This window comes from Dipodomys spectabilis, unplaced genomic scaffold, assembly GCF_019054845.1.
Source record: "Dipodomys spectabilis isolate Male_0828 unplaced genomic scaffold, ASM1905484v1 ptg000188l, whole genome shotgun sequence".
Lineage (NCBI taxonomy): Eukaryota > Metazoa > Chordata > Mammalia > Rodentia > Heteromyidae > Dipodomys > Dipodomys spectabilis.
The window spans coordinates 2,251,003-2,265,410 of NW_024870865.1; the positions used below are offsets into that span (position 1 = coordinate 2,251,003).

At 58.7% G+C, this 14,408-nt stretch overlaps 1 protein-coding gene across 4 annotated transcripts in view; it reads left to right on the top strand.

Moving 5' to 3' along the window:
* The window catches only part of Pik3cd (phosphatidylinositol-4,5-bisphosphate 3-kinase catalytic subunit delta), a 47,068-nt gene extending 32,677 nt beyond the window's left edge, over nucleotides 1-14,391 (top strand). For 3 of the 4 annotated variants that reach the window (XM_042695767.1, XM_042695768.1, XM_042695766.1), the window contains exons 3-23: nucleotides 879-1,107; nucleotides 1,187-1,416; nucleotides 2,357-2,536; nucleotides 3,058-3,207; nucleotides 3,514-3,603; nucleotides 5,394-5,615; nucleotides 6,993-7,089; nucleotides 7,186-7,316; nucleotides 7,561-7,611; nucleotides 7,680-7,847; nucleotides 7,941-8,062; nucleotides 8,172-8,315; nucleotides 8,501-8,600; nucleotides 8,683-8,861; nucleotides 8,962-9,074; nucleotides 9,251-9,329; nucleotides 10,288-10,455; nucleotides 10,978-11,101; nucleotides 11,337-11,482; nucleotides 11,819-11,951; nucleotides 12,487-14,391. In XM_042695767.1, coding sequence (XP_042551701.1) covers nucleotides 879-1,107; nucleotides 1,187-1,416; nucleotides 2,357-2,536; nucleotides 3,058-3,207; nucleotides 3,514-3,603; nucleotides 5,394-5,615; nucleotides 6,993-7,089; nucleotides 7,186-7,316; nucleotides 7,561-7,611; nucleotides 7,680-7,847; nucleotides 7,941-8,062; nucleotides 8,172-8,315; nucleotides 8,501-8,600; nucleotides 8,683-8,861; nucleotides 8,962-9,074; nucleotides 9,251-9,329; nucleotides 10,288-10,455; nucleotides 10,978-11,101; nucleotides 11,337-11,482; nucleotides 11,819-11,951; nucleotides 12,487-12,624 — 2,994 coding nt within the window. In that variant the 3' untranslated portion in view covers nucleotides 12,625-14,391. The remainder of the gene's footprint in view (nucleotides 1-878; nucleotides 1,108-1,186; nucleotides 1,417-2,356; nucleotides 2,537-3,057; nucleotides 3,208-3,513; nucleotides 3,604-5,393; nucleotides 5,616-6,992; nucleotides 7,090-7,185; nucleotides 7,317-7,560; nucleotides 7,612-7,679; nucleotides 7,848-7,940; nucleotides 8,063-8,171; nucleotides 8,316-8,500; nucleotides 8,601-8,682; nucleotides 8,862-8,961; nucleotides 9,075-9,250; nucleotides 9,330-10,287; nucleotides 10,456-10,977; nucleotides 11,102-11,336; nucleotides 11,483-11,818; nucleotides 11,952-12,486) is intronic. The other variant, XM_042695769.1, reaches the window with a different exon arrangement.
* The last annotated feature ends 17 nt before the right edge of the window (nucleotides 14,392-14,408 follow it).

Sequence of the window (14,408 nt, forward strand, 5' to 3'; positions counted from 1 at the left end):
AGATGGTAGTAGAGACGGTGGGTCTCACCCACCAGTGCGCAGCCCTTCCATGGCCACTGATGAGCCGTGCAGTCCTTTGCTTTAGAAATGTCACCATGAGCCAGGCTCCAGCAGCTCACGCCTGTCATCCTAGCTACTCAGGAGGCTGAGACCTGAGGATTGAGGTTCAAAGCCAGCTGAGGTGGCAAAGTCCATAGACTTTTTTTTTTCTTTTGCCAGTCCTGGGACTTGAACTCAGAGTCTGGGCACTGTCCCTGAGCTGCTCTTCTCAGGGCTAGCACTCTACCACTTGAGCCACAGCTCCCCTTCTGGCTTTTTCTGTGTATATGGTACTGAGGAATCGAACTTAGGGCTTCAAGCATGCTAGGCAAGCACTCGACCACTGAGCCACATTCCCAGCCCGGCCATGAGACTCTTAAAAGTCTGGGAGACTCTCATCTCCAATTAATCACCAGAAAACCCAAAGTGGAGTTGTAGCTCAGGTAGTAAAGTACTAGATTTGAGAAAAAAAGAAAGAAAGAAAGAAAGAAAGAAAGAACGAAAGAAAGGAAGGAAAGAAAGAAAGGAAAGAAAGGAAAGAAAGAAAGAAAGAAAAGAAAGAAAGAAAAAGAAACGAAAAGAAAAGAAAAGCAAGGACAGCACCCAGGCCCTGAGTTCAAGTCCCAGGACTGGCACAAAAGATAGATGCACCCTGAGAATCTGTTGGGGGGACACCTGGCATCCGTGCCCCTGCTGTGTGTAGGACGCAGGTTCGGATCTCAGCACATGCAGGGCCGGGCAGGAAGCCTGCTGACCGCGAGCTGCGCGCTCGGGGCCTGGCGCGCCCCCTGTGCCCGGGCGCAGGGGCCGGCGGCACTGACCCGGCCTGTCCCCGCCAGGTGCTGTGGCACCACGCCCAGTATGAGCCGTTCTTCCACATGCTCAGCGACCCCGAGGCCTACGTGTTCACCTGCGTCAACCAGACGGCCGAGCAGCAGGAGCTGGAGGACGAGCAGCGGCGGCTGTGCGACGTGCAGCCCTTTCTGCCGGTGCTGCGCCTGGTGGCGCGGGAGGGCGACCGTGTGAAGAAGCTCATCAACTCGCAGATCAGCCTGCTCATCGGCAAAGGTACCCCGCAGCTCGCCCCACTGTGCGGACCCCCCCCCACCCCCGGCCTCTGGGCTCACCCCTCGGCCTCATCCTGCAGGCCTCCACGAGTTTGACTCCCTGCGGGACCCAGAGGTGAACGACTTCCGGGTGAAGATGCGCCAGTTCTGCGAGGAGGCGGCGGTGCACCGCCAGCAGCTGGGCTGGGAGGCCTGGCTGCAGTACAGCTTCCCCCTGCAGCTGGAGCCCTCGTCCAGGAGCTGGGGGGCTGGATCCCCAAGGACCCCCAACCGGACCCTGCTGGTTAATGTCAAGTTCGAGGGCAGTGAGGTGAGCCTGGGCTCCGGTGTCCCGGCTGCTGTGCCCTAGACCCTGCCCATTAGCTTCTTTTGCTCAAGCCTAGCACTCCGCCTCTTGAGCCACAGCCAATTCCAGTGCTACTTATTGGAGAGAAGAGTCTCATGGAGGGGCTGGGAAGGTGGCTCAGTGGTAGAGTGCTTGCCTTGCATTCATGAGGCCCTGCATTCAATTCCTCACCACCACACACACAGGAAAAGCTGGAAGTGGTGCTGTGGTAGAGTGCTTAAGAGTGCTCAAGTGGTAGAGTGCTTGCCTTGAGCTGAAGAGCTGAGGGACAGCACCCAGGCCCAGAGTTCAGGCCCCACAACCGACTAAAACCAACCAAACGAGAGTCTCATGGACTTTTTTTTGCCCAGGCTGGCTTTGAACCATGATCTTCATACCTCAGCCTCCTGAGTAGCTAGGACTACAAGCATGAGTCATTGGTGCCCAGCAAATACACATTTTTTTTTTTGCCCATCTTGGGGCTTGAACTCAAGACCTGGGCACTGTCTCTGAGCTTCTTTTGCTGAAGGCTAGCGCTCTACCACTTAAGCCACAGTGCCACCTCTGGCTTTTTTTCTGTGCATGTGGTACTGAGGAATCGAACCTACAGCTTCATGCATGCTAGGCAAGCGCTCTACCACTAAGCCACCTCCCCAGCCCAAACCTGCCTTCTTGTCAGGAGCATCAGATGGCATCTGCCCTCCCCAGGCCTGCAGTGGGCATAGCCAAATGTCCCACAGGGCGAGTTTGACAAGGCAGCTGGGCGCAATGGTCCATGAGGTCACAGGACCAGCATTGAGGTGTGGGCTATGAGTCTCCGGCGCCAGCTGGTGCTTCCCCCATGCAGCTGGGGTTCAGGGTGGGCTGCGCCCCAGGTGCTGAGGAGGCCTGCGGGGCACAGGACTGACCCTCCCTCTCCCCCCAGGAAAGCTTCACCTTCCAGGTGTCCAGCAAAGACAAGCCGGTGACGCTGATGGCCTGTGCGCTCCGGAAGAAGGCCACGGTGTTCCGACAGCGCCTGGCGGAGCGGCCCGAGGACTACGCGCTGCGGGTGAACGGGAAGCACGAGTACCTCTACGGCAGCTACGCCCTCTGCCAGTTCCAGGTGAGGCGGGGCCTGGCCCTCCTCCATCCTCCATCCTCCATCCTCCATCCTCCACCCTGGACACAGCGAGGAGGGGGTGGGGGGTAGAGCTGTCTTTTGGGGCTCTCTTGAGTCTGACCAGCCAGGTCTTGGGGATCACTGTGAAGAGAGAGTCAGGCACCAGTGGTGGCTCGTGTCTACAATCCGAGCTACTCGGGGGGCTGAGAGGAAGATCGTTGCTCACTACCAGCTCAGGCAGGAAAACCTGTAAGACTGTTATCTCTAATTAAACATCAAAAAGCCAGAAGTGGCGCTGTGGCTCAAGTGGTAGAGCACCTGCCTTGAGCCAAACAAAGCTCAGGGACAGTGCCTAGGCCCTGAGTTCAAGCCTTAGGACCAGCGCACGCACACACACACACACACACACACACACACACACACAGTCCTCTTGCTGGGTGTGCGGGTAGGAGAGGTCGGGGCTCCTCGCAAGGCCCGGGCTAGGAAGCCCCGCCGCATGGGCAGCTCACCCTGCACCCCTCCAGTACATCTGCAGCTGCCTGCACAGTGGACGGACCCCCCACCTGACCATGGTCCACTCCTCCACCATCCTCGCCATGCGGGATGAGCAAAGCAACCCCACCCCCCAGGTTCAGAAACCACGCACCAAGCCGCCCCCCATTCCCGCGAAGAAGGTGAGACAGGTGTTCCCCTCCCCGGCCCTCCCCTCCTGGGGTCTCGCTGCCTACTGGGCAGCACTCCAGGACGGCCCCAAGTCCAGGGGCCCTTGGTCAGTCCGTGTAGAGACGCGGCGCTTTGGGAAGGGTGGCCATGTTCGCAAACGCGCTGGTGCCAGGCCCTGTCTGCAGCTCGGCACTGGACGTTCTCCGCAGATCTGGGGCGTAGGGGGCCCTGGGCACGTGCAGGGCAGGTTATCTGGAGGAGGACGCTGCTGGGGACGTGTGTTGGGGTCACGTCACAAGCCCTGCCCCCGCCCCCAGCCTTCCTCGGTGTCGCTGTGGTCTCTGGAGCAGGCGTTCTGCGTGGAGCTGGTCCAGGGCAGCAAAGTGAATGCGGACGAGAGGATGAAGGTAGGTAGGAGCTGGGGCCGGGCGGGCCCGTGCTTTTCTGCATAAACAATGTGTTTGTAGGCTGGAGGGGCAGGCAGGGGAGCCAGAGGGAGAAGGTGTCCCACGAAAGCCACCTGACCACATTACCCAGCGCCCCCCGCGGGCAGCGGCTGTGAGCCGCTGCAAAACAGGAAGAGGGGAGGGGAGCGGCCCGGCCTGCCCAGGCTGATTCGTGGAAACCAGGATGAGTCGATTTCTGGGTATTTGACTTTGGTGGAGGTTGTGGGGGTGAAGGAGGTATGAGACACGAGGAGGGGATGCTCCAGCCAGGCCAGGGTGTTCTCAGCAGACCCCCAAAAATGCTTGCAGCTGGAGGGGATGCATGGCCTGTCCCCGGGGGGGGGGCAGAGCCCCCTCTGGGTTGTGAGGACAATCTGGCAGCTTATGACACTGTGGTACTTCCATATACCCCAGGGCACAACTACCTGGCAGGTGTGTGTGTGTGTGTGTGTGTGTGTGTGTGTGTGTGTACACGCACCAGTTTTGGGGCTTATACTCAGGTCCTGGGTGCTGTCTCTGAGCTTTTGCACTCAAGGCTGGTTCTTACCACTTTGAGCCACAGCTCCATTTCTGGCTTTTTGGTGGTTCTCCAAAGGGAGATAAGAGTGTCAGGGGGGCTGGGAAGGTGGCTCAGTGGTAGAGCGCTTGCCTCGCATGCATGAGACCCTGGGTTCCATTCCTCAGCACCACATAAGCAAAAAGAAAAAAAAGCCAGAAGTGGTGCTGTGGCTCAAGTGGTAGAGCGCTAGCCTTGAGCTGAAGAGCTGAGGGACAGCACCCAGGCCCAGAGTTCAGGCCTCATGACCAGCCAAAAAAAAAAGTCTCAGGGACTTTTCTGCCTAGGCTGGCTTTGAACCTTGATCCTCAGATCTCAGCCTCCTGAGTAGCCTAGGATTACAAATGTGAGCCACTAACACCTGGCTGCTACTTGTATAGACTTACTGTCTTGCTGTATAGATGTGCTGTCTGGGTCCACAGACAGTCAGGCTCTTGCCTGGTCACGTTCTTAGACCTGCACTCAGGGTCTAGGTGCTGTCTCGGAGCTTCTTTTGATTGAGGCCAGTGTTCTACCACTTAAGCCACAGCTCTACATTCAGTAGTTGAATGGAGAGAAGAGTCTCACAGACTTTCCTGCCCAGACTGGCTCCAAACTACAATCCTCAGATCTCAACCTGGGCCATCTGGGCCCAGCCTGGTCTCTTCGGGTTGGGATGATGTTACAAGCTGGCCAGGGCTGGCCAGGGCTGGTGGGAGACATGGGTCGGGTGGAGGAGGCGCTGCTGCGGCTGGGCAGCGCAGCGAAAGCCCTCCTTACCCATGCTGGGTGCGGGGAGACCCCAAGAAGAGGGAGCTGGAGGGTGTTTGAGCCAGAAGGGCGCCTACAGTCACCCAACCTTAATGAGGAACGCGATCGCAGGTCTGAGATGGGGTTACCCGCATTCCACTACAGTGGCTCCCCGCTTTGACACCTGGCCAGCTCTCGTCCACAGCCCATGGGCTTTGCTGGACCTTCTTCTTCCATGTAGGAATTTGGGATCCAGACCCCTGTGAGAACAAGAACATTTGAAGGGCGAGAGGCATGGCTCAAGTGGTAGAGCACCTGCCTAACAAGTGCAAGGCTCTGAATTCAAACCCGTCCATCCCCCCCCCCCCAATAGTATGAGGCTATTTGAGGAAGGGATTCACTCGTGGGTGGGACCTGAGAAGAGAGGCCCAGGGCCTCGGCCCCATTGCCTCGTCCCCCCCCCCAGCTGGTGGTTCAGGCGGGGCTCTTCCACGGCAACGAGATGTTGTGCAAAACGGTGTCGAGCTCGGAGGTGAGCGTGTGCTCGGAGCCCGTGTGGCAGCAGCGGCTGGAGTTTGACATCAGCGTGTGTGACCTGCCCCGCATGGCCCGCCTCTGCTTCGCGCTCTACGCCGTGGTGGAGAAGACCAAGAAGGCTCGCTCCACCAAGAAGAAGTCCAAGAAGGCGGTAGGTAGGGCTGGCCGGGAAGGGGCTACGCCTCACACCGGCGGCCCCAGGACAGGGCTTCCGCCAGGACAGCCTCCACCGCCCCCCCCCCCCCCCCCCCCCCCCCCCCCGCCTATCTGCAACCTGCTGTCTTGCTCTGCTTGAACAGTAAGTCCTGAGCAGGCTGACCCAGGGCGGGGCCTGTGGTGTCCCAGAACAGCTTCCGGGTGTCTTCAAGGGGCAGCTGGGCCTCAGCGAGTAGCCATCTATGGAGACTGTGGCTGAATGGTTTTTTTGGTCGGTCATGAGGCTTGAACTCTGGGCCTGGGCGCTGTCCCTCAGCTCTTCAGCTCAAGACTACTATTCTACCACTTGAGCCACAGCACTTCCAGTTTTCTGGTGGTTTATTGGAGATAAGAGTCTCAGGGACTTTCCTGCCTGGGCTGGCTTTACACCGCGATCCTCAGATCTCAGCCTCCTGAGTAGCTAGAATGACAGGCGTGAGCCCCTGCCGCTGGGCTGTGGCTGAATCTTGAGTCATCAGGCCCAGAGCCTGCCTGGCCCCTTGGCCCTTGTGACTCATGCCGAGTGAGCTGCGCCAGCACAGCGGCTGGGGGAGCTGGTTCAGGACCGTCTCTCGCAGCCAGGAGCAGGAAAGCAGGCAATTGCTGAAGGGGCCTTGCTGGCTTCGTCATTGGGACCACAACAAGAAAGAGGAATCAAAGCCAGAACTATACTAATCCCAGCTACTCAGCAGGCTAACATGAGGATCTCAAGCTGGGCCTGGTGGCTCATGCCTATAATCCTTTCAGGAGGCTGAGACTTAAAGATCATGGTTCAAAGCCAGCCCATGAAGGAAAGTCTGTGAAAATTAACCACCAGAAAACCGCAGGTGGCACTGTGGTTCAAGTGGTAGAGTGCCAGTCTTGAGCTGAAGAGCTGAAGGACAGCACCCAGGCCCAGAGTTCAAGCCCGACGACCCACAAAAAATATTTTTTAAAATAGTATATATGGGGCTCCCAGTTCCAAGCCAGCCTGGACAGGAAAGGCAGTGAGACTCTTAGCTTTAATTAATCAGCAAAAACTCAGAAGTGGAGGTGTGATTCAAATGCTAGGGTGCCAGCCTTGCATGAAAGAATAAAAAAATGAGGGACAGTGCCTAGGCCTTGAGTTCAAACCTTAGTACTGGTATAAAAAAGGAAGGAAGGAGGGAGGAAAAGGACAGAAGGGAAGGGGGGAGGGAGGGAGGGAGGGGAGTCAGTGGGTTGTCCCTCTCCCTGGGGGCTCAGTAGGGACCCCAGAGGATGGGGTCTTCTCTGCTGTTTGGCCTCGGGGCTGCTCCCCCCGGCTGAGCTGAGTTGGCTCACACGGCCAACCTGACCTCTGGGTGTCCTTCAGGACTGCCCCATTGCCTGGGCCAACCTCATGCTGTTTGACTACAAGAACCAGCTGAAGACGGGCGAGCACTGTCTCTACATGTGGCCGTCTGTCCCAGGTGGGCCCTGAGCCAGGCCGGCGGGAGGCTCGAGGGCGGGCGGGCCGGGGAGAGCCTAGCGCTGCCCGGTACAAGTCCATGTGTCCGCACGCTCAGATGAGAAAGGAGAGCTGCTCAACCCCGTGGGCACCGTGCGCAGCAACCCCAACACCGAGAGCGCGGCCACGCTGCTCATCTGCTTGCCCGAGGTGTCGCCCCACCCTGTGCACTACCCTGCCCTGGAGAAGGTGAGAGGCTGGCGGGGAGCGGACTCCAGCCACGCCGGGATGTGTGGCCGCTGCCCATCCGGGGAACACTGAGTCGCGCCCAGTGACACGTGGGTTGTCACGGTTCATGGCCTCTCCATGGCTTCTGCCACGTCCGAGATAGAGGCGAGGGCTGCTATCCAAGGCAGAACGGTGGGCCCCAGCGCCAGGGTGCAGGTGCCCAGTGCTGGGGCCCAGGAGCTGAGAGCTGCCTGGTTTGTTGCAGATCCTGGAGCTGGGACGTCCTGGGGAGCGGATGCGTGCCACCGAGGAGGAGGTGAGTGCGAGTCCTGGCAGGGGGCGGCGATGGGGCAGCTGGACCCCTCATGGCCTTTGCTCTTTCAGCAGCTGCAGCTGCGGGAAATCCTGGAGCGCCGGGGGTCCGGGGAGCTGTACGAGCATGAGAAAGACCTGGTGTGGAAACTGAGGCACGAAGTCCTGGAGCGCTTCCCGGAGGCGCTGGCCCGCCTGCTGCTGGTCACCAAGTGGAACAAACATGAAGACGTGGCCCAGGTGGGCAGACAGGCGTGCCTGAGGGAAGAGCTGGGGATGGACAGGCAGTGTCCACCCGGCCACCACCTGACCACAAGCACCTGCACCCCCCAGATGCTGTACCTGCTGTGTTCTTGGCCCGAGCTGCCCGTCCTGAGCGCCCTGGAGCTGCTGGACTTCAGCTTCCCCGACTGCCACGTGGGCTCCTTTGCCATCAAGTCCCTCCGGAAACTCACGTGAGTGCCGGCTGGACGTGGGTGCTGCGTGGGGGTGGACCTGGCCTTGCTCCCGTCCAGGCCGGCTTTGCCCTCCGGCTACAAGACCTCCGACCTTCCTCCCCTGCAGGGATGACGAGCTTTCCCACTACCTGCTGCAGCTGGTACAGGTGCTCAAGTATGAGTCCTACCTAGACTGCGAACTCACCAAATTCCTGCTAGACCGGGCCCTGTCCAACCGCAAGATCGGCCACTTCCTCTTCTGGCACCTTCGGTAGCTGGACAGACTCTGGCTGGCTCCTTGGGACCCTCCCAGGAAGGCCCTGTGGACCTTGTGTGTCCAGCAGGCCTGAGCCTGGGCGTCCAGGACTCCTCCCACCCCACCCCGGGTCTCCTCTGGGCTGGGGAGGGGCTGCGTGGCTCTGCCTGGGGAGACTCAGCCATTTCCCTTCCCTCCAGCTCTGAGATGCACGTGCCATCGGTGGCCCTGCGCTTCGGCCTCATCATGGAGGCCTACTGCAGGGGCTGCACCCACCACATGAAGGTGCTGATGAAACAGGTGAGGCTTCCGCTCTCCCAGCCCCAGCGGGCTCCACTCTCTAGAACCACCTGCTCAGGCTGTCTTCCACTGTCCCCACTAGGGGGAAGCACTGAGCAAGCTGAAGGCGCTTAATGACTTTGTGAAGGTGAGCTCGCAGAAGACCACCAAGCCCCAGACCAAGGAACTGATGCACCTGTGCATGCGCCAGGACGCCTACATGGAGGCCCTCTCCCACCTGCAGTCCCCGCTGGACCCCAGCACCCTGCTGGAGGAAGTCTGGTAAGCCCCAGGCCCCTCTCTTCCCACGGAGAAGGCCCCCTACCTGGGCCTCTGGGACCTGTGGGTGAGCCCCTGCCAACTGTCCCCTGTCTGGCCGCAGTGTGGAGCAGTGCACCTTCATGGACTCCAAGATGAAGCCCCTGTGGATCATGTACAGCAACGAGGAGGCGGGCAGCGCGGGCAACGTGGGCATCATCTTTAAGAATGGGGATGGTGAGTCAGATGGGTCAGGAGACAGAGACCGGCTGAGATCTTGGCAAGCCCATCTCCTTCCTCTGTCCTGTCCTGTCCCTTGGGGGCCCTGGGGAAGGAGCTGAACTCGAGCCTAGGCACCGCAGGAGTGGAGAACCTACCAGAAACTCCTGTTCTTCCTCTTTTGGCCTCTGCAGACCTCCGCCAGGACATGCTGACCCTGCAGATGATCCAGCTCATGGATGTCCTGTGGAAGCAGGAGGGCCTGGACCTGAGGTAGGCACCCTGCAGCTGGTCAGAGTTGGCACGTGGCATTGGCTGGGAGAGGGGAGTCTGGGAGGGCAGCCAGAGGCGGTGGAGGCTGCGGCGAGGCTGCGGTGGCGGTCGCCACCCGGCGCGCGCGGCAGAGGCATTCCTGCTTCTGAGTGGCAGTCTCCCTCCCCCCTCCCTCCCTCCTTCCCTCCCTCCCTCCCTGTGTTGCCCAGCTTCCCCCACTGCTTTGGGAGGCAGCAGCCTCTTCTTCCAAGCCCCCTAGCTTCAGCCCCAACACAGGCTCAGCTGGGACGAGTTGTGTATGTTGGGTGCAGGTTCTGATGCCTCTCAGAAGTAAGGAGCCTGGTGCTTTTCCTCTCCTCAGCAGCTTGAGCAGCAGTGCCCTCTGTGATTTATTCGTGTGTGTGTGTGTGTGTGTGTGTGTGTGTGTGTGCATGTGTGTGCATGTGTGTGTGCATGCATGCCCGTCCTGGGGCTAGAACTCAGGGCTTGGGCACTGTCCCTGAGCTTTGAGCCATAGCTCCGGCCTTTTAATAGTTAATTCTTTCTTGCCTGGGTTGGCTTTAAACCATGATCCTTAGACTTCAGCCTCCCGAGTAGTTGGGATTACAGGCATGAGCCACCAGTGCCCAGCTTTCCTGTTTATTATTATTATTATTGTCAGTTTTGGGGCTCAAACTTTGGGCCTGTCCCTGAGTTCTTCAGCTCAATCAAGGCCAGTGCTCTACCACTTGAGCCACAGCGCCACTTCCGGTTTTCTGGTGGTTAACTGGAGATAACAATTTCATGGACTTTCCTGACCGGGCTGGCTTTGAGCCAGTCCTCAGAGCAGCTAGGATTTCAGGCATGAGCACTGGCGTCCAGCACTGATTATTTTTCTGTGTATGCCTCACACACTGGGGTGCAGGAGCCCATGGAGAGCTCATGGCCTTGGCGCTCTCCCCACCCCCCACTCGTGTAGGATGACTCCCTATGGCTGCCTCCCCACCGGCGACCGCACTGGCCTCATCGAGGTAGTGCTCCACTCGGACACCATAGCCAACATCCAGCTGAACAAAAGCAATATGGCAGCCACGGCTGCCTTCAACAAGGATGCCCTGCTCAACTGGCTCAAGTCCAAGAACCCTGGGTAGGTCTGTCTTTCCTGAGAGGTGCGCTGTGGGAAGGGCTGGCCTTCTATATCTCCATGCTACTAGGCTGAAGCAGGATCTAACCTATCTGGGTTGGGGCAGGTCAGTTAGTGATGGCTGTGCAATTCTATTCAAAGCTTAGGGCCTTACAACAACCACCGCTTCCCACTGAGCTCAGCTGATCGGTTCTGCTGGCCTTGCCAGGAACGGCGTCACACAACTGCTATCACCCAGGACTTTGCCTGAGCCTGGAGGTCTAAGATGGCACCAGTCAGATGCCTGTCAGCTTTGCCTATGTGGCCTCTTTCCATTGAGTACACGAGCCTCAGTTTCTCTACATGGTGGCCATGGGCAGGGTCCAGAGGGGGGGTGGTGCTTCAAGATCTGCAAGCTATCCCTAGGCTCAAAGCTCGGGCATAGTGCCCACCACGTGCTACTGATTAAAAGCATCACAAGGGGGAGAAAGACTCCTCTGACAGGGCTGCACAATGGGGTGGCCACAGCTTTCCATCTTCTCACAGGGAGGCCCTGGATCGAGCCATCGAGGAGTTCACCCTCTCCTGTGCTGGCTACTGCGTGGCCACCTACGTGTTGGGCATCGGTGACCGGCACAGTGACAACATCATGATCCGAGAGAGCGGGCAGGTAAGGGCGGAGCGGGCAGCTGCCCTGCGGGCCTGTCCTCCGGCCCCATAGCCTGTTCCGGGTCAGGACACACAGCTTCCGGGAGGCGTCCCTGAGCGCGGCCGGCTCCCTTTCTCCCCGGGGACTATCTGGACAGAGGCACTGTCCTTGCTCCGCCATTCCCTCCTCTCCCCCTCCTCTCCCCCCTCCCCCTCCCCCCATGCCGCTCCAGTGCCTTTCTCTTGCTTCCCCTCAGTTGTTCCACATAGATTTTGGCCACTTTCTGGGGAATTTCAAGACCAAGTTTGGAATCAACCGCGAGCGAGTGCCGTTCATCCTCACCTATGACTTTGTCCACGTGATTCAGCAGGGGAGAACGAACAACAGTGAGAAATTTGAAAGGTGAGGGTGGCCGGGGCCCCCGGGGGGAGGGCACAGAGGCTTCTGGGCAAAGGACAGTAACAGGTCGCAGCCTCAGTTCCACGCCGGGCCCTGGCTCTTCATTACTGGTGGGTCGCTGGGTACCCTCTTGTTCTCAGAGGAACCTCCGCCCTGGATGCCCTCTTGGGGCCAAGGGTGGCCCCCGGGCCATGCGGGGAGCAAGCTGGGCTTAGCGGGAGGAGCCAAGGGCTCTGCGCACCAGGGTTAGGACAGCTGCATGGCAGGGTGCCAGCCCAGGGCCGGAGCAGCAGGGAGGAGGCAAGGCCTCACCTCAGCGGGCTGCCTCCACCACCGCAGGTTCCGGGGCTACTGTGAAAAAGCCTACACCATCCTGCGGCGCCACGGGCTCCTCTTCCTCCACCTCTTCGCTCTGATGCGGGCGGCAGGCCTGCCTGAGCTCAGCTGCTCCAAAGACATCCAGTATCTCAAGGTGGGCCGGGCAGGGCTGCACCAGACTGGCAAGAGAACAGGGACAGCCATGCAGGGCTCCCCACGCCTGAGCCCTCTGGAGACTAGAGGATCCCAGCGGGTATTCCTGCTAGCGGGGTCCTCGTGCCGTTCCACGTTCCAGCAGCAGAGTCTGCTCAGTGCCAGCGCCGTCAAGCGAGCTGGACCGAGAGCTGCAGTTAGATGAGCCGCCTTGTGACCTTCCTTGGTCAGCATGCCTTTGGGTGTACACAGGGCGGCATGGCTAAGTTTCCATTGGCAAGATGGCTCCTTTCTAGCTAGGTCTGAGTTTTTGAGTGCTGGGATGGGCCAAGCCCCCCCTCCCCCTTCTGTCCCCCCCCCCCCAAAAGTCAGGACAAGACCCTATGACATCACTCAGCCAGGGCAGTGCAGAGATGAGTCAGCTGGGAGCCCTCCCCTCTCCCTTCAGCCAATCCCCCATCCCCTAGGGGAAAAGCAGGCGGGCAGATGGGCTGTGAGTCAGGTGGGGACACTGACGCTGGGATGACTCCTCTCAGGACTCTCTGGCCCTGGGGAAAACGGAAGAAGAGGCACTGAAGCACTTCCGGGTGAAGTTCAACGAAGCGCTGCGGGAGAGCTGGAAGACCAAAGTGAACTGGATGGCGCACAACGTGTCCAAAGATAACAGGCAATAGCGGCCCCATCCCGGCCGCCGCACGCTGGGCCTCTCTAGCTCTGGACTTGAGAGAGGAACCCCAGTCATCTAAAAGGGGCCTAAAAGCCCGAATTGCACCTCATAGGAAAGAACCTCACAACTGCCTTTTGTTTACACTGGTTATTTATTTGACTCCAAATGTTTAAGGAACAAACAGCCATAAACGGACACGCACCCTGTGCAGGGAAGGGGCACTGCCTCCACCTTCAAGCGGGGCAGTGAGTTGGGCGCTTCAAGATGTACCTTCCTCTCAGATGAGGACGGTCACCCCATGTCTTCCAGATCTTAGCCTGGCCATGATCGCTCTTCCTGGGAGAAGCCTTCCCAGGCTCCCAGCGGACAGCCTGGACCTGGGCGCTCGCACGGTACCTCCCATCCCGACAGGACACCGCATCTGCAGTCACCTTTGTGTGGCCCACTCAGTGTCCCCCACTGACCAAGCAGCTCCCAAGGAAGCGGGGTGCCCTCTAGACTCAGGGACACCTGCTCTTCACAGCAGAAATGACATGATTCTCGGATATGGGGATGCCCCCCTCTTCTTTATTTGCGGGTAAGGAAACAGCCAAACTTCTCGCGGAACCTCTGCAGCCGGGGACAATGAAGCTCCCACCAAGTGTAATAATACATGCCAGCCCTTCCAACAAGCCTGGAGGTGGATTTCGCTTACCTGGTCACAAACCAAAGTGAATGGAAGCCACAGTGGAGTCCTTTGTGCGATCGCTGCTGGGCAATGGCCTCTCGGGCAGGCTTTAGTGAGGGGCTGGACAGAACCGGATCTCTCTACACTATTTACAACCTTTTGAGAACCTTTAAGGAACAAACAGCCATAAATAGAAAGGCATGCTTGTGCAGGGCAGGGACACTGTCCTGTGTCCCCAGTCAGAGCACTGAGAAGTGAGCCACCGCAGACTGCACCGGAGGCCTTGCTGGGCGTCATCAGATAGCAGGAGGGTGGCCTGAGGGTGAGTGGAATCATTTCCGCTCAAAGTGCTCAGTTCAACACAGCTTAGGGCTAGCTTTGGGCTTCCCAAAGGGCTGGATCACAGCTACCTTACAAGGTCAGATGCTGGGCTTCTCAATCTTCCAAAATGCACTCTTGTTGACAGGCCCTGAACCTAGGATCCAAAAAGCCCAGAGTGGGCTGAGAACACAGTTCACCAGTCCAAAGCATGCTTAACAGGCACGAGGCCTTGGGTTCCATCCCAGTGCTACTACCGACAAAACACATGGGTCGGTGGGGCTCCTGGTGCACTGGCAGCTGACTCAGGACCTGCTGGCTTACTGCTGGGCTCAGCACCTGCCCTTTGGCGCAGGCGCACAGCTTGAGCCCAGGGCCAGCTCCATTTTGATGAGCCAGGGATCCAGCAGAGTACCAGCAGGTATCACTGCAGAGTACCTGCTTTGTCCACAGCGGCCATACTTGGATCCACAACTCAGTGCTGCATCTCCCCAGAACACCTCACTTGCTTTGAGACAGGAAAAGCCTCGTGTACGTGTACGTGTTATTTATTCAAGTTTGGGTGCTCCCTGATGCGGCCTGCAGATTCTGCACACCCCTGGCATTTCTGGGTTGGGTGTGCAGTCTGTGCGCCTGGTGAGAAGAATATTTTCTATTTTTTTAAGTCATGTCATGTCATGTTTCTGTATGGGGAAGGCAAGTTCTGTATCGATGCTGTGGGCTGAAATGGGCCTGTAAAACCTCGAATGTGGTAAAGCAGGTGAAAAATAAAAGTCTTTTATGTTCTTATGTTCTTGGCTCCACCA